Source organism: Gavia stellata, chromosome 2, assembly GCF_030936135.1.
Source record: "Gavia stellata isolate bGavSte3 chromosome 2, bGavSte3.hap2, whole genome shotgun sequence".
NCBI lineage: Eukaryota > Metazoa > Chordata > Aves > Gaviiformes > Gaviidae > Gavia > Gavia stellata.
The window spans coordinates 5,735,864-5,759,602 of record NC_082595.1 but is presented as its reverse complement, the minus strand read 5'-3'; the positions used below and the strand labels follow the sequence as shown (position 1 = coordinate 5,759,602).

General features: G+C 38.1%; 1 protein-coding gene across 22 annotated transcripts in view; it reads left to right on the top strand.

The window, feature by feature from the left end:
- NRXN1 (neurexin 1) overlaps nucleotides 1–23,739 on the top strand; it is a 740,438-nt gene that overhangs the window by 286,493 nt on the left and 430,206 nt on the right. For all 22 annotated transcript variants that reach the window (XM_059835686.1, XM_059835685.1, XM_059835683.1 and 19 more), the window contains one exon: nucleotides 17,453–17,891. In XM_059835686.1, the coding sequence (XP_059691669.1) occupies nucleotides 17,453–17,891 (439 nt within the window). The remainder of the gene's footprint in view (nucleotides 1–17,452; nucleotides 17,892–23,739) is intronic.

Sequence of the window (23,739 nt, the reverse complement as noted above, 5' to 3'; positions counted from 1 at the left end):
TTTTTGCTCATTGAAAGAAGTTCTATAACGTTTCCCGCATATCCTATAGTGGATCCTAGTGAGTTTGTGTTCATCACAAATTGAGTAAATCAGTATCCCGTAACAGTAGTTTATATACATTGTTCATCATGCTTTTGTGAAACAGACCATTTTAAAGAAGAGGGGCAAATAGGGGGGTGTGAAAGATGTAGGATGTTTGCGTTCTGGCACTGGGAGTGTTTGGGGAGGCAATTCTGGAACTCTACAGACCCAGTGATTTCAGCGTTACCTGGATTTCATCCTTTATTCCTAGCCTGTTTCTTCCTACGTTCTAAGGTTTGTAAGTGTTCTGGGTACTAATATTGACTCAAAAATATACAACTTAGAATGATCCAAAGGAAATGAACGTGGAAGGTTTTAGGAGTATAATGCCTTAAAGGACCTGACCTTCAGAAAAAGCACTTTGTCTCCCAGATACCAACAGTATTTCTTCAAGGACTTGTGTCTGCTTTGCGTAGGCACAAGCTGGAACCAGCTGAAGGTGGATGGGGAGTTTTTCAAGACCTAATTCCACTCCAGTGCATGGGATGTTCTGAATATTTACCCTTTGAAATACCATCAGGAAGGACACCCATTTCATACCGAGTAGCCTTCGGTGTTCACAAACTTCCGATCCTGCTGTGGAGGCTGGAAGTGATGTGTATTGAGTTATCGATTATATATTACTGCTTTCCACTTTCAAGAAATACCTGAGAGGAACAAATTAAAAGTACTCGTGGAGATGTTTTGGTCCCGTGATGTGGACTTGAGCAACTGTGTGCCTGTTTGCTTCCATGTCCTTTTCCCCCTCTTCTTTTTACTGTGCCTGTGCAGAGATGCCAGAGCTTGGAAATGACTGAGAGTTTCCTGAGCCTCTAGATGAGATGTTTAAAATAATTACCGTAAGGAACAGCCTGTTTCTTTTCGGGCAATTCTTATGGATAGCACTTATTTTGTGTTCAAAAGATGGAAACCCAAATTCTAGTCTTCCTCCATTCTCATCCCATGTGCCCAGTGTGCGTATGTTTTTTCAGATGATAAAAGGTGCAGGTCAGCCGCTGCTGCGTTCATAAATATTCATACCTATATAGATAGGGGGAAAAAATAAGTGACAGGTTAGCATAAATTAAATATTCAGCACAACTCAGCAACATCAGGATTGAAATGGAAATATGCAAGATACAGGAAAAACTGTTCCAAGAGAATGTTTGAAAAGAAAATACTTCTCTCTTTTTCATCAGTCACTATATTTGGAAAAAAATGAAATATTTTGCTCTGTATGAGATAAGATAAATTAAAAAAAGATGGTAAAAGGCAGGTTGGATTTCAAGAGGCAGCCAATAAACTGACCAAAATAGCCAGAACCTGGCAGGAAGATGTTGATGAGTCTTGTTCCTTGGAATCCTAGAAAAGAAATTCTCAAAATGTCATTGTTCTGGACGTTATAAGGCTGCAAACCTTGTTTGAGAGCAACGTTCATTTGTGTTTAGATGTTTGCTGCCTATATTGTCCATTTCTTTAGTCAAGATTCTTTTTCCCATACTGGAAATACTAATCTTTTTAAGATCATTTAATACAAAACTGTAGTAAGGATTTGGACTATGTCCCTGGCATCTCTTTCCATGTTAACTAGTAATAACATCGTATTAGTGACAGCTATTTGGTGATGCGTTAGACTAACAGATAACAAAGTTCTGTGAGAACATGTTACTGTAATGCGTCATCAGAGTCCAAAATCGTTTGGTGAACTTGGCCGGTACGAACACCTAGATGTCAACTTCCAGGTCCTTACAACCTTTGCTTACGAGATGTACTCACGTGCCGCTGGTAGTATGATACTTCAGTTTCTGAAAAAAAACCCCAAAAAACTCCAGGAGTTAACTGATCTGTTCTGTGCTTTTTCAGTTGAAACTCTGTTTGCTTTTACGGACACGCACAAACTTCACTGAGTTGATCAGAAAACTTTTCATTACGGTGAAATAGCACTGAGTCGTGCTAGATGTAAACTTTGTGTTTAAGTTCATACCCAAGTTGTCTGTTTGAAGGATGCTCTTGTCCATGTGTGGAGTATGAAGCAATCGGATTTGCCCAGACTTTATAACCTGTTTCCATATCAGTAGTTGAAAAAGTTTTGATATAACCATTATGATAAATTTTTTATTAGCCTTATTTGGGCAATCTTTAAAAACCTGTAAACCAGCATATGCTTTGTCCTTGAAGAATTCAGGAATGTATTCAAGTGCATCCTTTATTCTGAATATGTTGATTACTATTATAAAAACAAACAAAAACCTCCTAAGACAGGAGATGGCACATCTTAAGAGTAAAATTACTTGTGTGTTCGTGTGCACATGTCACTTAACAATTAGTGGTGTTGTGCTATCCGACTGTTTTCTGGATCTAATCGATCCAGAGCAGCTGAATCTGTTAAAAGCAGCTGAAATCTGCTCTTTTCATTTGTTCAGTAGAAAACAGATTAACTATAATTGTGGTTATTGCTACAGGTGATTTTTTTCTAGCATCTGTAATTTCTTTTCTCAGGATTCTAATAATGAAAGTAAATGGATTTTTTTTCTGCTTAACGTTTTGCGAGGAACGTAATACCGGTGGTTGCTTGCAGGATTGTACTTTAAAGCTGAATGCGCATACACCCCCACGTGTAATTGTTAGTTAAAAAAAAAAAGAGAGAGGAATGAAAATGAAGAATTTTAGGGGTATTTGTCCCCCTCCCCCCAAAAAAACCACAAAGAAAATTAAACAGTACTTATTACATTTCTTTCAGAAAGTAGTATGTTCTAATATTAGACTTCAAGGACATAACGTTGAAACAGAGTATTTGTTTAAGAAATGGCATTCTACAATTCTCTTTAAATTTAGACAGGTTTTAAGACAAGAATGATAACATCCAGTTTCTTAAAATACACTGTTTGTGCTATAAAATTAATACAGTTGTATAAGGGAAAAAAAGAAACCAAACAACTGTTCTCTTTCCAAGACTGATTCCAGGCAATTTCGTATGCTTGAGAGCTACTGAGGACTGAGATGCTTCTTTGCTGCCTACATGGTGCATATTTTCTAAGTTTTGACTGGACAACTTGAATAATAAGAGAAGAATTACTTCTTTACTTTTCAGGTGGTAATGATTAAATATATGCTTTAAAACATTTTTAGCAAAGAAGATATGTAGAAGCATAAAAATCTGTATGTCCTAATTGAGCCAATCTTGGTATCATCTAATTGTCACACTAAAATACAGCTGCTATTTGACTTTCACAATTGTCTCAGTATGTTTAGGTGAAAGTTAGATTGATATTTTCCCCAGTTTTTCATAAAAAATATTTAATATTAACACATTGGGAAACTATCAAAATGGATGTTAAAAAACCCCAGTTGCTAAGTCAATTATATAAATATCTTAGTGTTCTCGTATGCTCAAATGGGCGTATTCTTTCATTCAAAAGTCCATAGTCAGTTTTTCAGGTATTTGCAGCTCTAGATATATATCCAGTCTAAAAAAAACCCGCTGATGTTGATATCAACTGAGACTTATCTTTGGGTGTAAGAATTGTAGCCTATACAAATCTGTTATTTTTTTAGTTGCGTGTACAGCTCCGATATCTTCAAAGTTGCAAATAACAAGGTTATGCCTATGAAGAGTGCAAAGAGCTATAGAGGAGATGGAAAATTCAATGAGGTAACTCATGTGGGTAAAAGCCTAAGTATTTTGGCTCACGTGTGAACTTGCAAAGAAAATGATTAGCACATCTGACACCTTAAAGGTTTGTAGGAATACTTCTGTTGTAGCTGTGTTTGGGGGTTCCAGTTTTATCGATTTCAAGAATTGAAATGCTGATGTACCGAAACTGGGAAGAAAACTTCTAGGCGGTGTTATTTCAACTAAAAAACTATAGCAGAGATGAGCAGGAGAACATTTTTGGTCTCTTTTCCCTGACCCAAGGGAAAAAAAAAAGACTTGGTACATTAAGAGGTTTTGGAAATTGGTCCCAATCTAAGGGTAGTAGCCTATGATGTAATTGATGATGCCAGTTACGCAGTTGAAGATAGTGTTTTGCAGTCTCTTATTCAGGTAGGAAGTAAATGCTAAACTTAAGCTAGGTAAAGCTTAAGAACAGATACTCCAAGTTTAAATAAATCAACATGAATCAGTATGGCATCCTCTCTTCTCTTATAAGCTTAGAGGAAGTTGTTAGGAAGCATAAAAGTGAAGTTTGTCATTCCTGTGAGACAGATTTAGAAATAGCTTGACTTACAGCAAAAATCACAGCGTGAAACCACTGTATCTGTTGAGTCAATGATTATTAATATCCAGGGTGGCTAAGAATTTCAGTTTCCAAGCTTGTCTTTTGAAAGCGTATTGCCATACTCGGCTAGCGGACTGTGCTGAGAGGTCAAAGACGGAGGAATGTGAAAAATATCCTTCAGCAGGCAACTGGTTATACCTTTTGCTTTTTCTAAGGTCAGCCACATTGTTTGTGTCAAAGTGAACTTCAGGAGGAAAAGACATTTTAAAATTTCTATGTAGAACCCATGTCACCTTAATTTTTACTGATTTGTTTTGAAATATTCTTTCACTGTTTGAAAGAAAGCTTAAAGTTTGAATCAGAAATGAAATGATTCGCCGTAAAGAAAGGGAACAGCTTTTCAAACAATTTTCTTACGGTTCAATTTGGAAACAATTTTAATCTGACTAATCTAGAACTACTTTTAAATTTAAATATTTTTTTTCTGAGAATTGAAAGTAGTCTATAGTATTGTTGTGCGCATCTTTTCAGTCATTAGCTTTTCTTACGTAAATCTGGCTGGATTCTAGTTAGAGAACCATATTTTCAAAACAATCCTTGAATGTTAGGTTGAGGTCTTGTACGGATGTTTGGGCATACTGAACATCCGCGTGTACTCTTTGAACGCCATCCCGGTTTTATTGCTTGAGAACTAAGTCTGTCTTGTACATATGGGTAACAGCCCTGAGAGGTTCTAAAAACAAAGTGGCACAAAAAAACAGAGCTTATGCTTTGAAAAATCTCCTTTTCTTTTTAAGCGGAAGCTTTCAGGAGATGCCGGGGAGGGGGTGGTGTGTTCACATTTTGTAAAACGGCCATTTCCCTCATTTATCAGTGGCGGAAATCCACCTGGTAACACGGAAAGAACCCTTTGCAGAAAGGAAGTGAATATAAATGGAAGTATCATGAGCAGGTCAGGTTTGACAAGAGCAAATCATTAATGTCACGTTCCTGAAAGCCGTGCGTCTCCCGTTAGCCTCACGGTATCTTCCGTCTTCGTGAACCACCTGTTTGAAAGCCAACCAGTTCCAAAGAAAAGACTGGATTATGCCTTGGGTCTGAAAGGTAGGTAGCGTGTGCCCTTCTGTTTTCTGGTGACATCGCTTGGGTACACACAGTAGGATTTTGTCTCATGCCCTGGTATTATTAGTCTTAATATACACCAATAAATAAATACATGATACAAATTTATTTTTTTCCCCAGTATTTTTTTCTGCTTACTAAATATTGTCTTCAAATATCATTTGTAGTCAGAATGAGACTGTTCTGCATTCATTTTCTGCAAAGGCAAATGCTTTTCTTCATGGGCTACAGTAATCGTGAGGTCTGTACCACATTGAGTTTTACCTTCTTATCTGTTATCTCCTAATGAATTCAGGTTTTTATTAGACATCATCAACAGCTTGATACCTAATTCTGAATCAGTCTTTACATGGAAGGCTCTTTCAGTCTTTAACCAGAAAATAGTGGCTTCAGTGGGACTAAGGCCCTGCTCCAGAGAGCAGAATCTTGGAAATAATTTTGGCAAACTTTTCCAAAGAAAATATACGCTACAATTATTTGCGTAGTCTTCTATGGCTTTTTTGAATGGAGTTGTCCAGAGATGAGCATAAGCAATAGTTAGTAGTACAGATGTGGCTGCCTAAATTCTTTCTTTAGGTTTCATGTCTACCCTGTACGATTGTTTTTATTTATGCATAATTCAGTGCATGTCCTATATGTAGTCCCAATAAGGTATTTCAGTAAAAATAGTCAGAAAATAATTTTTGCCTGACACTTTAGCCTGAGGAAAAGCTTATCCCCCCCACCCCGTTTTCTGAAGTGATATTTCAAAACATTTCAAAATATGCTTGATTTAAAAAGTAGCTTCGAGTTGAAGTGTTTATTTGAAATAAAAAAAACAAACCAAACCATTTAAAGGTGAAAAGAAATGTCAGAACATCGCTGAGACATTTAATTGATGTACGCAATGACATGGGGAAGTGAGAAATGCTTAATTGCACTGTCAACCCTTCACTAAGAATTAGTCCTCTTCGTAATTGTTTTCCAGATAAACACTGAGAGGTGTGTTTATTGTGACAGACACACTTACGTAAGCAAAAATATTTTGGGAAACCTATAATATTTGCAGAACAGTAGACTTTTAAAAGTTTGCATGTGTATTAGATGACAGTAACCAATAATAGCTTGTGTAAAGGTACTTGGTAGTTCATGTTATATGGCAAGCTGCTCTTCTTGAATATTATTAGACAAAGCTTGTTGTAGGTTGATATGTTTTTACTGATTATCTGTCAAAAGATATGATTTTGCTTGAGGCTGAGGACTTCTTACTCAGTACAGAACCAAAAGGGAGTTTTATTATCTGACATTTCTTTAGCGCTAAGCTGACACCAAAGTCTCAGGCTTGGAGGTCATCCGGCAGAATCAGACCCTTTAAACGCTACACTTAAGTATGCATGCTCTGCTTTGTTCTCTCACTACAATGAGATGCTACATCTTGAAAACCAAGTAATAGATCCCCATTCTTTGTCATTGTAATGATGATGATTAATTTGGATTAGTTCAGCAAGTTTATTTTGGAGGACAGCTTTAACCTCAGTAAAATTTATTAACATAAAGACGGCCCATAGGTAGGCTGTGCTTAAAAATGCCTTGGATATAAAAGAGATGCCTTAGAAATATCCCATGGATTAAATCCTTTTCTTGAAAATTTATAAATCGCTTTTAGCTATACACGTTGTGCGCTACACAGATCAGTGTTAGAGGTGGAAGAGCGCCGCTTTTCCTCTTACTTCCCTGCGTGAGTACTGTTTTTTATCTGTCAGTTCAGGAAATATAGGTTGTCTAGAAAAGGAATGTGAGCACAGAGTGGGGTGCAAAGGAACACGCTGCCCAGCAGCCTCGAGGTGTACTTCTCTGTATCACTGAAAAACAGCGAAGGAAAAAGTGCCTTGGCACCTTGACGTGCAGCTTGATACCATGTTCCTTGTGTTGGAATTGTAGTAATAACTTTGCATGCAACAGTACTCCAGAAAACCTTGCTTCCAGTTGTCTCAGGTATCTGAGAAGGCAAAGATTGTTTCAAACCACTGATGTGAAGAGTTACTGAAGTTGCAGCTTTGGCAAGGGGGTTGTGGTGATATGGGTGCTGGTCTCTTCTCCCATGTAACTAGTGATAGAACGAGAGGAAATAGCCTCAGGTTGTGCCAGGGGAGGTTTAGGCTGGATATTAGGAAAAATTTCTTCATCGAAAGGGTTGTCAGACACTGGAAGAGGCTGCCCAGGGAGGTGGTGGAGTCACCATCCCTGGAGGTGTTCAGGGAACGTGTGGACGTGGCACTGTGGGACATGGTTTAGTGGGCATGGTGGGGTTGGGTTGATGGTTGGACTTGATGATCTTACAGGTCTTTTCCAACCTTAGTGATTCTGTATGAAAGCAAAAAGGATATGTGAAAAGGATTATAAGGATTCATAAGAAATTGCAGATGAAGATAGTGAAGAATTTTCCTAGATGCCTTCCAGGAATGTGTCAGTCACTCCACAAGTGAAAGGAAAGTTAGCACTGTAGTTAGTGAGTGGGAACTTGATTATTTTTTTTAAATATTTACCTATCATGATAGGGCAGAATCTAGCCAACAGCTGCATAAACTGTCGTTATATTAACACCACAAACTGAAATCGGAGAGCTGCTAACCTGGCTAGGTACTGTGCTACCTCCCAGAATGGGAGAAGGAGAGTTTCTATGGCTTGTCAACAGGTAGCCAGCTTCACTGAACAGACGGTCAGCTAAGAGAGCGGAAAGGGAAGGATGCTATCTACACGGAGGCTGGCCATAAGGTCATACAATAGCCATGGCATTTCAGCCTTGGATTAGAGGGCTATTTTCCCCTCAGTGGAACAGAAGGTTCTGTCAAACTAGGAATCGGGAAACGGAGCAGGTGAGTCCAAACCAGAAAGCAGCCGGAAACACCCACAGCCTATTGAGCTGGACACGAGAGTAACCTACGCAAGTGAGAGAGAAGGAGAAGAAAAAGCCAGCTGGGTATGTATTATTCTGGAGAAGTAATAAGGTTAAGAGCCCTAAGTTGGCAGCTGGTAACATACTGATGGGAGGGTCTGAAGGAAGGAAAGCTAGCGAGGGGTGGAATAAACCCCCCTAATTTCATTAAAGGATATGCAGAATTGATGTTCTGCATTTAATTGGAGCCTACAGTTGGTTTTATATATGTTTTCCAATGTGTTTAATATGGAAGAAAAGATGTGTTCAAATATTTGCAGACAGGGTTATCTATATTGGTAATTGATTTATTTTTAGCAAGTTTTTGTTAGCCTGTCTTCAGATCACTAACCTCCCAAACTTGGATTCTGTGTTGGGTACAGGTTAGTTTTTGTCTTTAATTTGATGTTGATTCTTTTGCTCCTTTTGTGACCACTTCCATTTTTTTGCATGTAACTCCTACCCTAATTTAAGGTAGCTCAATTTTTAAGTACATGTGCCACGTTGCTTTCAGATGCACTTGAGTTGAGATGTTCCTTAGAACATTCTTTTTTACATTTGCATTATTTTTGCCTTTTTGCATAATTTGTTTCTGTATTTTCTGGCCTTTAATTTAAAGCTTTAAGTAGTAAAGATTGGAAAAATCTAGCATATAATGAAAGTTATGCTAAAGAAATAAGGCTTCCACCCTACTATGGTAATTACTGTGTTCTGCTTTACAGTATCTCTTTCTTGCAGTCCCTAGAGAGTTCTTGTGCTTCATCTTGAGCAGGAACGGTTAATGGGGAAAGAGGAAAAATAGAATAAAAAAAAAATAGAAAAAAAAAATGTTTCTGACTTTTCTGCAGAATTAGTCTTCGGTAACTCTTGCTGCGTGGTGAAAGAAAGGGGAGGAAAAAGCTGAAATCCAGCACAACAGTTGAGTCTCCTGTAGCCCTTTGTTTTCCCAAACAGTCATTGGGAAATATAATTTGTTTTCTTCCTTAGACTTTATATAACGTATTGATGCAAAGCTGCTTTTGCCTTAAATAATACGTTTTGTTTTCCTTTTGGTGATTCTTGTTTCTCTTGGGTTTGTTTTGTGACTTCTGTCTTGGTAAAGGCTTTATTCCTACTTGGGAGCCCATTGAGCTTCTGTGGAATCAGCTTGTTCCCAAATTCTGCAATGAGATGTTGCCAAGAAATTTCTATGAGTCTTTGCCATGGGAAGTTAAAAAAAAAAAAAAAATAAAGGGAAAGAAAACTTGAACCCGTTTCTTAAAAACAGAAAGCATAGCAACCACAGTGAGAAACATTTAGCAGTCTGGCAGCTGACAGCAGGACATACAAAGAATAACAAAATAGTCTATTGAAGAGGGGAAAAAAGATCTTCAAAAGACTTGTGTCCACAGCAGGGTGAAAAACGTAACAATCCCATTATCAAGTTTTTTAGAAAAAAATGTTAATTTTTTCTAACTTCTGCTAACATGTTAAATGATATGCCAGTAACCTAGAACATAAAAAGGCATTCTCTGGCATCCTCCTTAGATGTCTCTATTCAGGCAGTCACAGTGGGAGAGAAAAGAAACAAACAGTTCTGCCATCAGCATTCGAAGCTCCAGCAGAAGCGACCCGTTTGCCTAGAAGGTCAGCTATCCCAGCTGTATTAATTTTGCAAATAGGTCACCGATGCATGAAACTGAGGTGACTTTTCCAGTACTGTGGAGTGAATCTAAAGAAAAGCAACTAAAAAGTTTTTCAAAACAGTGTCCTGTAACATTCATGCTACATCTATTACTTTGATTCTGTCAGTACTGGATTAGTTTCTACAACTGTACGTAACCATTACCAACTCTTTTATTGCCTTAGAGTGATTAAGGTATCTTGCCTGTACCAAATTATGAGCTATTTGTTCTATTTTTTTGCATTCTTTTAACATCGTTGTTTGGGGGTAGGGCAACGATGGTTTTCAAATAGTCTACAGTGGACCTTCAGGTGTGCTATTGATTTCATAGTAGAATTCCATATAATTATACTAATTTCCTACCCTTTTTTTGGTATCCGTTTGCGTTCCTGGAATTTGTAGGGATATGATACTAAGCAATTTAAATAGAACATGTATTTGTGTGCATTAAGTATGTCAGTTTTCTGTGACCCGAAGTTTTAAAAATGTCTGCTGTGCAATATATCCTGTGATATTAAGAACGATGAGTGCAGAAAATGTTCATGTTGCTTAGTTACAGAAACAATAAACATCACAAACTCATTGTCTCTAGTTAGCCGTTCAGTGTGGCATCAAAGCACTAGCCGAGTGCATTATCATGGCGTGGTGCATTCCGCTTCTATGTTTACCTTGAGATACTTATTGTTCAAGCCAGCTTTTGTTGAGTGTAGCTTTTGACCAAATTGGGTACATTTTATTTTTCTGTTTGAATGGCCAGTGTGCTCTGTACTCTGTAGTTGCATACTAGAAAGTCAGAACATCATACTCTTTTTGTCATACTGGCTGCCGTCTTCCTTAAAAAGAAAATGGGAGGGGGATGACGCCCTATTGGAAATGTGTGTGTAAATATGACTTCATTTGGATGAAGCTCCGCTAGACCCGATGCTGCTAATGCAAACTTCAGGTCTTCATGCAAGCTTCTACCCTGTGAGGAAATGCTGTATCCATTTTACAGAGCAGCAAGGAGAAGTTAAGTCCTCTCTGAGGCATTCAGATGCAGGTTAAACCCAAGTTCCTGGATTACTGGTCCTGGCTTCTAATAGCAAGAATTATTCTAATGATTCTTTTCTTTCTACCTTGTTTAGGACAAGGTAGTCTGCGGAGAGTTTGTCTGATTATTTTAAAATATACTTGTTACATCTAAAGCTAAAAACAGTGGAACAAAGTATATAATCGTGCTATGTGAACAATACGTTAGCCCGAAAAACTCCATTTCCTATTTTTCAAAAGCCACTGCCCTGAGAGGGGGCAGGCCTAATAAAGCCATTTTACATGTTTCCAATCATTACATATTCTTTTTTTTTTCATTTTGGATAACTTAAGCAGTGTTCAGTGCTCCTTTTGGACTTGAACAATCAATAGCCTTCATGCGGGTTTCTTTCTTCTTCTGTCACCGTGGAAGATCCAAGTCCAGTTTTAGTAGAGTGCATGGAGAGTTGAGTGTGCTCTGTTTCCACTCCACGGTTTTGGGTGCTCGCAGTGGATGGGAAGAAGATGCAGGACAATGTGAAACTCCCAGATTTATATTCCATGGAATTTTTGGCACTCTGGTTGATTAGACATGCTCTTTTTTTTCTCTAGCTCTATTAAGGCAAGCTTTTTTTGAACTGAAACTTGCAGAGCGGTTTCCCAGACCATATTAATTGATCTAAAACAATGCAGCAAAATGCACATGCTATCGTTTTCTCCAGTTGTTTATGTATCTATACCATGGAACGCTGTCCTGTTGTCCTGAGGCTTACCTCCCACTCAGTAGGACTCTATAGACGCTCGGTTTTTATTTTGGTGCTCAAAACAAACCCCTTTCTAAATGCCCCACGCTACCACCACCACACACACAAATATATCCACCCCAGGAAAATTAAAAACCATTTCAATTGGGGATGAATAAATTGTTTCCTTGGAACTTTTGTTATACCTGCTAATCTCTTCTCTGTCTTCAGAAAACAAAGCCGGTTTATAAACTTGAGTAATCCTAGAGGCTTGAATAGCTTTTGTCATTCATATTGTGTGCTTTCACATCGTGTTCGGAAATACACCCCATTGCAAAACATTTGAACTGGGGCTCTTTAAGTTTTGTTTAAATTAACTGTAGTTTATTGTGTTCCTTGATATATTCATTTCGGAGCTTGGAAATGAATTGAGGCATATTAGCAAAATGACAGGTCTCCTGTGAGAAGCTGACATTTGTGGATTAGTTCAAAACCACTCAGCAAATACTAAAAAGATAACCTGAGAAGTCTCAGGGGTCAGTTTTGCGTTTGGAGTTCCGGGGAATGCGATGCCGTATGTGCCAGGCAGTTCTCAATGAGCACGGAAATTCCAGAGGCTGTTACAGTAGGCTGATAAAATTGCCTCGGGCTTCACTTACTGTAAGTCCCATTGCCATGGTTTCTGACGTCACCAAGTTATCTCCTGCTGACTTCACCGTGCAGCATAAAATTGTAGGTTAGCAGCACCTACCTGAGCCATTTTGGATGATACTAGTCTCCATTTTAGAGAATTAGCTGCCATGGGTTGCACTAGGTGATCCAGGTCTCATGAAAATACGAAAATACTGCTTTATGGCAACATAAGGATTTAGGATTCATTTTTTAAACAGATTTAGAGACTGGATTCATCCATTCATTCAAATTGCATTTAGAAAAGTATTTTTTCCTCACCTCCTTATTAAATAAATAGAGCAGCTCTTCAGAGCAAGATCATAATGTAGGTGCTCTGAACTCCTGGTTTCTCTTTGATTCTCAAGGAAACCCAGGTGCTGCAAATTAGGTGATGTGATTAGCTCCTTAATGATCATATTTTGTTTTAATAATAGTAAGTTGAAAGAAATGCTTCAAAGTAATGTAAAGGCTTTTAATCACAGTGATTGCAAGGCTATTGCTAGCAGAGTTGGTCAGTATTCTGCAATATTTAAGAGTAATGCCATTTCTTCACTCATAGTATTTGATGTACAAAATACAAAAAGAAATCTTTAATGTGGAAAGAGCTGCACTTTGACTTGAAAGTGGTGTTGGAATCTGGATTCTTTCACATCTTTCAGGGTTTTAAATTCCGTGGGATAGGGTCAGTAGAAAGAACTGGGTTTTGATAGTAATGTTTTTATTATATCGACTTTTAAATTTGATATTTGAACTGTTGTACATTTAGGATACATCTCTAATATCAACAGTAAATTCCTTGTCTTCTCCTTCACCTTTTCTCAAAGTCATTCATATATCCATGCATTGCCGATTTATTAATATGTTTTCATTGGCTGCTCTGCTACATTTTTTGCCGTTGAAGGCACCTGCCATGACGACTGGCAAGATCTGTGGGGAATTCTTAATACATTTCTAGAGTTCATTGCATACTGGGGCCCTGGATTGCAATAAATTATATACATGATACACCTTTTGGGAAGCGAGATTAATTTTGCTTGCGCTCCAAGATGACCACAGACCGTGGTAAAGAAAGCGCTGAGCTTAAGCTAATATTTGCTGTCTCTTAGCTGGACTTATTTGTTAAGATTCAGCACTGTGATACTGTAAGTTACCCAGCATGTGGTTGGCCTAGATGGTAGCAAAGGGAGCTCATATCTTGATAGTAAAATGGTATGTAGGTCTGCCCTTTGTCTCCCGGAAAATAAATTTATTCCTTGCTTTGGATAGCTCAGTTGCAAGTTATGTGGGGAATTGCTAACTTCTCCTTTTTTCCTGGGAGTTTAGGTGACCTTTTGCAGTTTGCATGAATGAGGTAATTATGTATTTTTAAAGACTGAGGTCTTGAACCTTGCTTAATATGAAGAGGAAAGAATACAGTGAAGAGAAGACAAATTCAAGGTGCTCTTAATAGCACGATGCAATTCCCTGAGGGCTGGCAGTTTCATGTGCAGGAAAATTATATTGTTGTTGCTCAGGTACGGGAGCGAGAGCAAGCAGCACCCTATTACCAGGGCCAGCCCGATAGATGTGTTGGGAAAGCACATATCAGCGAGCAGACTGACTGGTGGGTTGTGTAGGAGTAAAGGTGAATATGACTCAAATATTTCTCCATTGCAAATTACCTTCACTTGATTAATTCTGGATCCATGTCCCTCTTGGAGGGAGAATGTATTGAGTTAATGTTAAAGAACAATATGTTGGGTGTCTTAAATGGAAATAGCAGTGGATAATATAAGCCCTATTAAAAGCATGTTTGTCCTTATGTACCCAGAAGGAAAAAAAAAATTTAAAAGGCAGAATCTTTGGAAAATAGTAAATGAGTAAATTATTTGTACTCCAGAGGCTATCGATTCTGAAGCATATATGTCCATGAGTTATAAAACAGATATTAATCTCAGAATTATTCCTTACTGTTCAGTTCTTTTCCTGAAATTTAATGACGACTACTTTTTGTGAACATATTGCTTTTCTCCTTTTTGCTGTGCTTCACTGATGGCCGAGTACATCTTTCATGGACAGGGAGATGGGGAGAGGGGTAAGAATCTCACCATAACGCCAGGAAACGGGCCTCCAAATGCCAGCTCTCTTCAGTTAATAGTTTACAGTTCTTTTCAGTTATGGTTTTCAGTTATGGTTCATATATTCCTGTTTTAATACTAATTATCCATGATAATTCAGTTCCAAATTTTCCATTTTGTAACATTAAAAGAATATAAGCATCCTAAAACTTAGAACATCAACACTGTACAACATAGATGTAGACGTTCATTCCGTTTCCACACAACAAATGTAGTAAGATGCAATCATTCACATCTCAGTAAGTACAAAGTTTCAGGTGTGAATATGGAAGTAGGAAATTGTCTTATGCAATATTTAGGGATTCCAAGATTGTTATTATATTGGTGGCATAAAATTCCCAATATTTGCCACTCTTACTAAAGTGCTCTAGCAATTTTTCTCTCATATGTTATATATTAAGCTGCTTAAAGAGCTGGTGACGAGTTATTGAGAAAACTGGTGCCAGTATTGCTGTTTGCACTTGGTCCATCAGGTCCTTGAACCATATTTGTTACAGATTATTGTTTCTCAGTTGGCAAATTACTTCAAAGTCCATAGAGCTGTTGTAGGCATCAAGGAAAGCTTAGCTCTCTTTTTGTCTGCTCGGTATTTCTAACATAGCTATTAACTACTAATTTTATTATTCAGTCTAGCAGCTTTCATTCATATCAGACAATTTGAATTTGTCCATAAACAAGAAGTTGTTTTTGTACATTTATTTGTATTGTCCTGGTACCTATCTTTGTTCAGTATAGGCAATTAAAGATTTTTTTTTTTCCCTCATGTTCTTTGTTGCCTTAATTACTTTCACTGTCAGCAGCATGATTTAATTCTAATGAGAGCCCATTTCTTTCTGTTTTTATCATATCCTCTAGCCTCTGTTTAATGCTTTTCAGCCTATTCTAGAAAGGTTGCCCCTTGTAACTCCTTCAAATGAGGCGGAAGCTATCTAAAATCCCTCTTGCCGTAGAAAGTGGCCAACGTTTCATGAGAGCAGATCTCTCTAAGTAATATTGCCTGCCAGGCTACTGGCTGCTTGCTGCATTCTTCTGCCTTTTGGCTTTCTTCACTCCAAAGACAGAAAGTCACCCCAACGGGAGATCACTTGCATGTGCTTATTCTCCAGTACTCTTCTAAATTCCTTTGCCTAATCTGCGATCTTTGAGGTGATACGGAAGTATTTGATAAATGCGGATGGTGAACCTTATTCTCGAAGATTACAAGTTAGTCCAATTCTAGTCACTTCTGATGTCTTCACTTACAGAAGGCAACGTGTTATCTGCCTCTTTGTGGCAGAGTATCATTTCTGCCGTCAGGAATCCCCGGTGAAGTTTATTTGTTGTCTTTGGAGATGCAGCCCAGTACTGAACTCTGAAATAAAATGGAGAAACAGGCTTATTTATTAGCTTGTAGGACACATTTCTAATGTAGTAGAATGATTCTGCCATGGCTTACGATGAAATTTGTTGGGTGCGGTTAATGATATAATTTGAAAGAACACAATTCTTCCAGTAAAAAACTGTTGATCCATCAATCGTCTCTTTAGTGTTCTGTTATCTTTAAACACCATTTTTTAATAGCAACTATCACTTGTGGGGTATGCCCTCTTAGATTGTGTGTACGCTAGCGTTTTGATTGCTAACAGTAGCACAGTTCTGCAGTGCATCCCCCGTCTCTTCCGCTCCCTGTGTGTCAGTTCAGCTTGTAGAGTGGGTTTCATCCGTGTTCAAACTAGGCTTCACGGGCAATTAATCCAGAAGCTCCACCCTAGGTATTCATTAGGCACTTTCTAACCTCTAATAGGGATGTAAGGTCTAAACCAGTGACTGGTCCCCTGAACAGCTTCAGACTACACTGTATAGTTGGAACGCCGGATCCGGGGCCAGACGTGATCTAGTCCTGAATGGTACAGAATCTGTAGATGAAGAAGCCTCAGCACAAAGTGCTTTGATCTGCTGAGCTGTTGCTTTTACTCCAAATTGCTTTCTAATGTAGGCTTAACCTTAGAAACAGAGAAGAAGGTTTTAGCTTCTGTCACCGTGCATTCATATTCAGCCCTTCAGTGGTATTTTAGCTTGAGTATATCACTTACTGAATAATTAAAAATATTGACAAAATACTTGCGCACACCTTTGCTATTGGGGAGCTTCATTTAAGCAGTCCTTGTATCCTGGACGAGACAGAAATAGCAGCAATTTCAGAAGATAGTCATGAGGACTAGAACCCTGGCGAATGGTTGTATCATGACAGGCTTTTCTGGACAGAGTAAATACGTGATTTGAAGCAAGAATATTTGCTGTGGAGGTCAATTGGATTTAAAACTAATATTGTCTCTCATTTTTATCAGAAAAGTCTACAGTCAGGCAAAATACGTAAGAGGTTTTATTTTTTGTCCAATTGAACTGACTCAAAGATTGTCCTGTTTTTGTCTGTTTTGGTCTGTATGATACTAATTTCCCTATTTTATTCCTTCATGAATACCATGGATAGCACTGTTCCTCAGCCCCAAGGACAAACTGAAAAGATGTTGAATTCTAAAGTATCTGACCCTGGTACATTTTCTGTACAGGAGAGTTTAAGACAGTGACAAAGGGTTTAGAGGAAGAAGAAATCTAATACTTCTCTAACGTAGCAGAATGGCTGTGTAAAGAGGGCTTTTAAGCAATCAAGGCCACGCAGCTAATTTGCGACTGATAGTATAAATTATGTGCAGATTCTTTCAGATTGTTTGAATAAACTCTGGGGATATTTTTAGAGCAACTTTGTTTGGTTTAATGAAAACTATTATTAAGTCATTAGGCAATGAAAATAGTTATTTAATTTTGTGTCTATGTAAATTATCATATTCATATGCCGTCATTATTATCCTTTAAATAATATGCCTCTTCAGGATTATATCTGTTTGCTTAAAATGGTCAAGTTCCTCTTCGTGACATCTCTGCTTTGCTTGCAGGTTGTATATAAAAATAACGATGTCAGGTTGGAGCTATCTCGACTTGCCAAGCAAGGAGATCCTAAAATGAAGATTCATGGGGTTGTAGCATTTAAATGTGAGAATGTTGCAACCTTAGATCCAATCACATTTGAAACACCAGAGTCTTTCATCTCTTTGCCAAAGTGGAATGCCAAGAAAACAGGCTCAATATCATTTGACTTTCGTACAACTGAGCCAAATGGCCTGATTCTTTTCAGTCATGGAAAACCAAGGCACCAAAAAGATGCCAAACACCCACAGATGGTGAAGGTTGACTTTTTTGCCATTGAGATGCTTGACGGCCACCTCTACCTGCTGTTAGACATGGGATCAGGTACTATAAAAATAAAAGCCTTGCAGAAGAAGGTGAATGATGGTGAATGGTACCATGTGGATTTTCAACGGGATGGACGGTCAGGTAAGCTTCTTTTTTTTTTTTTTTTTAATATTCAATACGTTTTTTCATGTGGTATCTGAGAGAATACTGGGTATGTATTATGTTGCCACCATTAGAGTTGCGCATCATCTGAAAAATAAGGGAAATATAAGAAGTCTTTACTGTCAGGTACCAGAACACAATGATTTGCAGAGTGAGATGTCTTATGTTAACATTTATTGGGTAATCAGGCACTTAATCTTGCAAGTAAGTGTGCTGCGTACTTCAAAACCAAACAGTAATCTCCCTCTGTGCTCGCTTACACCAAATAGCTGAAGTGGCAAGTTTCAAGAATAAAAATAAAGCAAAAAAGAATTACTGAAAGTAATCTCCAACATAGGGAATAGTTGGCCCACCGAAACAGCACGGACCTTCCAATCATGTCAGCACATCTCAGCGTAATTAAATGATATGCTAATGAATGGCTAACAACACTTATCAGCAGAAATGGAAATAAGTGACTTGCCGTATTCTGTCAGTATGATTCGTATTCTGTACTGGTTTACTTGACAAATGATCTTGCTGAAAAGGGTAAAAATAAAGAATTCATTAACTCATCCTAATGCTACTGAAGTCTGTTATAACATAAAATGCATTTAACTGGTGAAACTGTCCTTGTCTTTGAGCAGCATCTGATCTTGAGTGTATATGTTGACTTCAGCAAATAATCAATATCCATTAATTGAAGGACAAATCTTCTATGGTATCTTTCCAGCAGTTCATGCCAAGATTGGGGGCGGGGCGGGGGGAATGTACTGAGTCTGTAATTCAGTCCACCAAAGAATTTTCCAATTAATATCAGTAACTTCAGTCTGAAGTTTATGTACACTCTGAAATTGAGTGTTGAAAAACATAAACTCCTTTTCTTTCGGATTTTGTGGGGGTTTCCCCACTTTCTTCCTTCTGGTGACTCCTTTTCCATGACTTGCATTTATAATTTCTTTCTGAAACTTCACCCCCCAAAAGTTACTTTTTTATGACTGACTTTTCTTACTACCCACAAATCAGATTTCAGATCAAGCAAACCTTAGGTGCAGGTTTAAATTGAAGATTTTAGTCAAATCCATGCTGAAAGTCAGACCAAATTCAATTTGATCAGTCCACCCTAGGATTATGAAAAATAATGATTTGATTCCTGGGCTGTGTGGTTTCAAATTCTAATTGTGGAGAGTTTGATTTTCTGATTATAATATGTCAGTTGCTTATTTACATTTCTTGAGGTTAAAAAAACCCCAACCAACCAAACACAAAAACCCCAAACAACAAAATACACAACTTCTCAATTCTCCTCAATTGTGATTGAATATCCAGCGGTTATATTATTTATACTACAATCTTCATTTCAGGCTTCCTTCTTTAAGTGCTGTTTCAGTGATTCATATGAGGCAGTAAATCCTGTAATAATCATGCCTGTGGGATTCCACTGAAAGCAAAGTTTATTCTTAAATCCAAAGTCAACACAACTATAAAGAAAAGAAATAAATGCATAGCAATTGTTTGCATATGAAGATATGTTCTGCACTTTCATTGCTTCACAAAAGCTGTAGCTCACAAGTGCTGTTAAGAGAGCTCAGGGCATAATTTATTTAATTCTTTAACACTGTTGATGGACAGGGACAAGAATGTAGACTAATTTTAGGAAGCGATACATGCCTGGCGTCAGGACTGCATGGTATTTTTAAGTTGAAGTATAAATAGTCAAATATATACAGAAAAGAAAAAATAATCCAGCTGATGCATCGCCTATGCTCAAGACGGGTGAACTCTATTTACCGTGTCACTCTTGAAAACTGACCATAGTACCTATTTGCCCTAAAACATAGGACTGTTACCAGGGATAGTTAATAAATATGTAGGCATATGGATTGACAAACTGAATTTTTAGCTGAAATCTGAACCAGGCATCAAAGATTTTCTGTGATTTTAATACATACAATAATACTTTACAGAGGGAGAAGTACCAATAGTAGTGGCAATGCTGTTATTTTTCTTAATGAGACTATTGGCTGAGTAGTATTTTAGACTGTCAGATTTAACCAGGTAGAATGACTGCCTAACAATTAAAATAAACAGTGAACTGTTTGTTCCTATTTTCTTCTGATTGGAGCAGGAAGTACCGATGTGTTATGTTTAGATTATTTCTTCATGACTTATGCATGTTGGTCTATTATGCTTTTTTCCATGAATAATAAAATCCACTTTACTATTCCAGGAAGTTTTTCCATTTATTTTTTTCTAACCAAAACCAATCATACTGGAAATCAGATGAGTATGATCACTTTTCACTTGCTTACCTTCGGAATTTTTGTATGAGTGAATGAATATACCTTGCACAAAAAAAATTCGGCTTTCCTGAGACTTTCTTGTTGCTGCTGACAAAATACTTCCCAACCTACCAAGTATAAAGGAAGAGATTCTCCTATTAATGAATAAGTAGCTCAAATAACGGGTGATTTTACTTTTTTTTAAGTGAAGTTTGGCATCTTGCAACCTTTTACTCCTAGCCTTCAAATCCAGTGCAGAGTGGTTCCCTCAGATAATAGAAAGCTGTGACATTTCTCAAGGAGCTTTGCTGATTTCCTTGACTTTCATATTAGCTGGATCAGCAAGTGCTCAATTTATTTTTCATTCTTTGCTCTCTTCTGGACTCTCAGTCACAGGGAGCATCCACTCTAAACTACTGACTTTGCCATTGCCTGTCTGGGACTGTGGTGGGAGAGATGTAAGGAGTGAGATCACATTTTTAAATTGTACTTATCCAGGCCCTGTTCACTAGTAACTCTGCTGATCCCCTCAGATTTTGGGAGATACAAGGAAGAGGGAAGAGACGGTGCCCTGTAATTTCCTTTTGCTGAAGGAACTTTTGACCTATTATTCTCATAGAAGTTTTTCACCCTGGAATCCCGTCCTGCTGCCCCTAAGACCTACTCTGACCACTTCCTTACCTCAAAAGCAGATCTGCAGTGAGAAGGAACTCCTGAGACCGTATTTCCCAGTGTTAAGTAAAGAAAGATTTCATACCTTCTCCATTGGTCCATCTTTCTTGCTAGGTCTGCAGCAGAGAAGAGGGAACGTACGTTCTCCAGCAGCCTGTCTTTTTTGCCAAGTGTACAGCAGAGGACACAACCTGGTCGCAGCTGCTGTGTCCTGCCATGTGAGCTGAGTTCCCTTCCAGTATTCACGGTTATCCTGAATTCCTGCGAAGGACAGTAGCTTCATAGCTGCTTCACATGGGCCCCGTCTTGGCCATGGGCTGTATGCTGTGGTCACAGTCCTCGTCACAGCTATTATGCTTTAGCACACAAGACGTAAAGTCTGTTTAGAATACCTTGCTCTGATTTTTCACCGTTTCTTAATAAGCAAATGTGTTTCTCGTGGGCAAAAAGCAACTAAATATGCCACATAAGGTAAGCATAGAGATCAGAATAGTTGTAGTAGCTGTAGTTACAATCTTTGTATTTAACTGATCAGAATTGAAACAAGGTTTAGAAATGTGTCTTAGTTTAGACTTACGAAGAAGTAAATTGCTGAGATAATGAATAAGATTGGAGAGGCTCATTAACTCATACCTCAGGGAAATGCTTGTCTGTTCTGCTCTTAACAGTACTGCCAACTCTGCAGTAAAAGACTTGGGGGAAAAATCACAACGAAACCCCAACTTCAAAAAACCAACCATGAAGCAGCTGTAAAAGTCTTTGCCCACAGTGTTTCTTGTAACACAGTAGAATTAGGTTTAATAACTGTTTTCTGAGACTTGAGGACTGTTGAAAATTTGTTAAACTGTTTACCACATTCCAAGAACACCCTTGCCAGTGTTTTTGACTAAACCCCATTCATCCTTCGGAAATCATCATTACACAGTGAAATCGGAGAGGAAACTTACTCTTCTTGTCAACCCCCCATTGTGTGTGGCAATGTAGAACAGGATATATCAGAATGTATTCCTAGGTAGGTAGCATTTAAGGGCTAAGAAGTCACTGAAATTTTGAGCTGAAGTTAGAGTTTCAGCTTAAATACCAGAAATTATCTCTAGAATATGTAATTAGAGCAGAACTATAATCAGTATCTCACAGTAAGTAGTGCTTTGTCGATATCCATCGCATGCATTGTTGTTGCAGGTTCTTTTTTTTCTCCATGTACACTTCCATATACTCCTTCCTCCATCTTTCCAACCTTTTAAGCCCTGCCAGATGTTCCTATTTCAACAAATGTTAATAGCTTACATATTTGAGATAACGGGTTTATATTGCATTTTAAGCAAAATTCTTCCAATGATCCTGTTAGTGTTTTTTCATTTATTCCTGAGCTGATAGAAAAATTGAGATGGGGTGACCTTGAGAGGTCCTGTGTTTTACCCCTCCAATGATGAAAGTAGTGATAGTGAACTTGTGTCGGTCTTGGCGGAGGTTTGTTGTGTTACCTCCAGCCGTGGACGCTTTACAACCTCCCCATGTAATCATTCATAAAGTGAATATTTCTGTATGCAAAACAAGCCATTTTGTCCGTAATTTCCTTATTCACAGCAGGCACAAAATGCACCACACTTTTTTCCTGTGTCATAGCTCTGTACTTTTTACAATTTGAATGCTGTTATGGCAGTCTCTGGTTTTCTTCATAGACTAAGAAACGCCAACTGCTTCCTATCCTTATACGTCCTGTTCTGTAGCTATTGACCATTTTTATTGCCATCTTTTGCAGTCTTCTCAGCTGATCTGCATCTTTCCCAGGGTTCAATGTAAACCTTACCAATGCTCAGTAAAGTGGTACAACAGGCTCCTCTATACTTCCCAATATATTTCCCATTTCGCTCATATGGATGTTATTGTTGACTTATATTGTTGACTCTTCCTTTGAAGAACTGCCCACTAATCAGTTATCCTTTAAGTCAATAATCCTTGCCGAAAATCATAATTTCATTAGTTTTTCTCAAACTGTTCCTCCAATACATAAAGTTGTTTCTTAATGTTTAAACTTCACTTTGCTCTCAGGTGAAATGCTGCAGAATCAGAGCACCCATAGGTGCACCCATAGGACCCTTAAATTTCTGTCCGCTTTCTGGAGATTAGAAATGCTACCTATTTTAGAGTCTGAAGCGAGATCATGAATTCCCAGACTACGTGAATCACCCCACACCTTCTTGTCTTTCAGTCTTCCCCTTTTTCTTCTTTCAGGCTGGACAAACCAAACGCTATCAGCTTTTTACCCGTTTCTTTCTTTTTCTGGTAGAGATACAGACATATTTCCTACTTTGAGTACTAAAAAATTTTGCAAGAAAGTTGCTTGTTTCCTGGCAGACATTATTGTCTCAGAGTTGCTCTTTTCAAAGAAATAGTTTAACTGCTGACCTGGTTATGGGTGCTGTTATGCTAGATAATATGCAAAAATATAACTGAAAGGATGGTTCTCTTACTACAGAGACGTTACAATTTAAGGTTATAGGTTTCTCTTTCCGTAGAGAGGCCAATGCTCTTCTGAATCTACTGCTTCCTCATCATTTTCTGTTGTCTTTAGGTTATTTCGTAACACTAGATGTGTCCCATTCTTTTCCTCCTTATCCAAATTGACAAATCTGGTGTGAGAAGGGTTGATGTTACATGATCTTTACAGGGCAAATTATTAACCTTTTCCTGTGCTGGCCACATATGTATACTCCATTAGCTTCCCTTCTTCCTGCTTCTCTGGAGAGTGATGTCTCTTTGCATTTGTAAGTAGAAACATCCAAATAGATTGGAGCAGACTGGTGGTTTGACAGAACAATTCCTTTTAATCTGCCTATAATTCCTAGAGAAAGTAGGCTTGAAACCCAGCAGAGGGGGTGTGCATTACTATC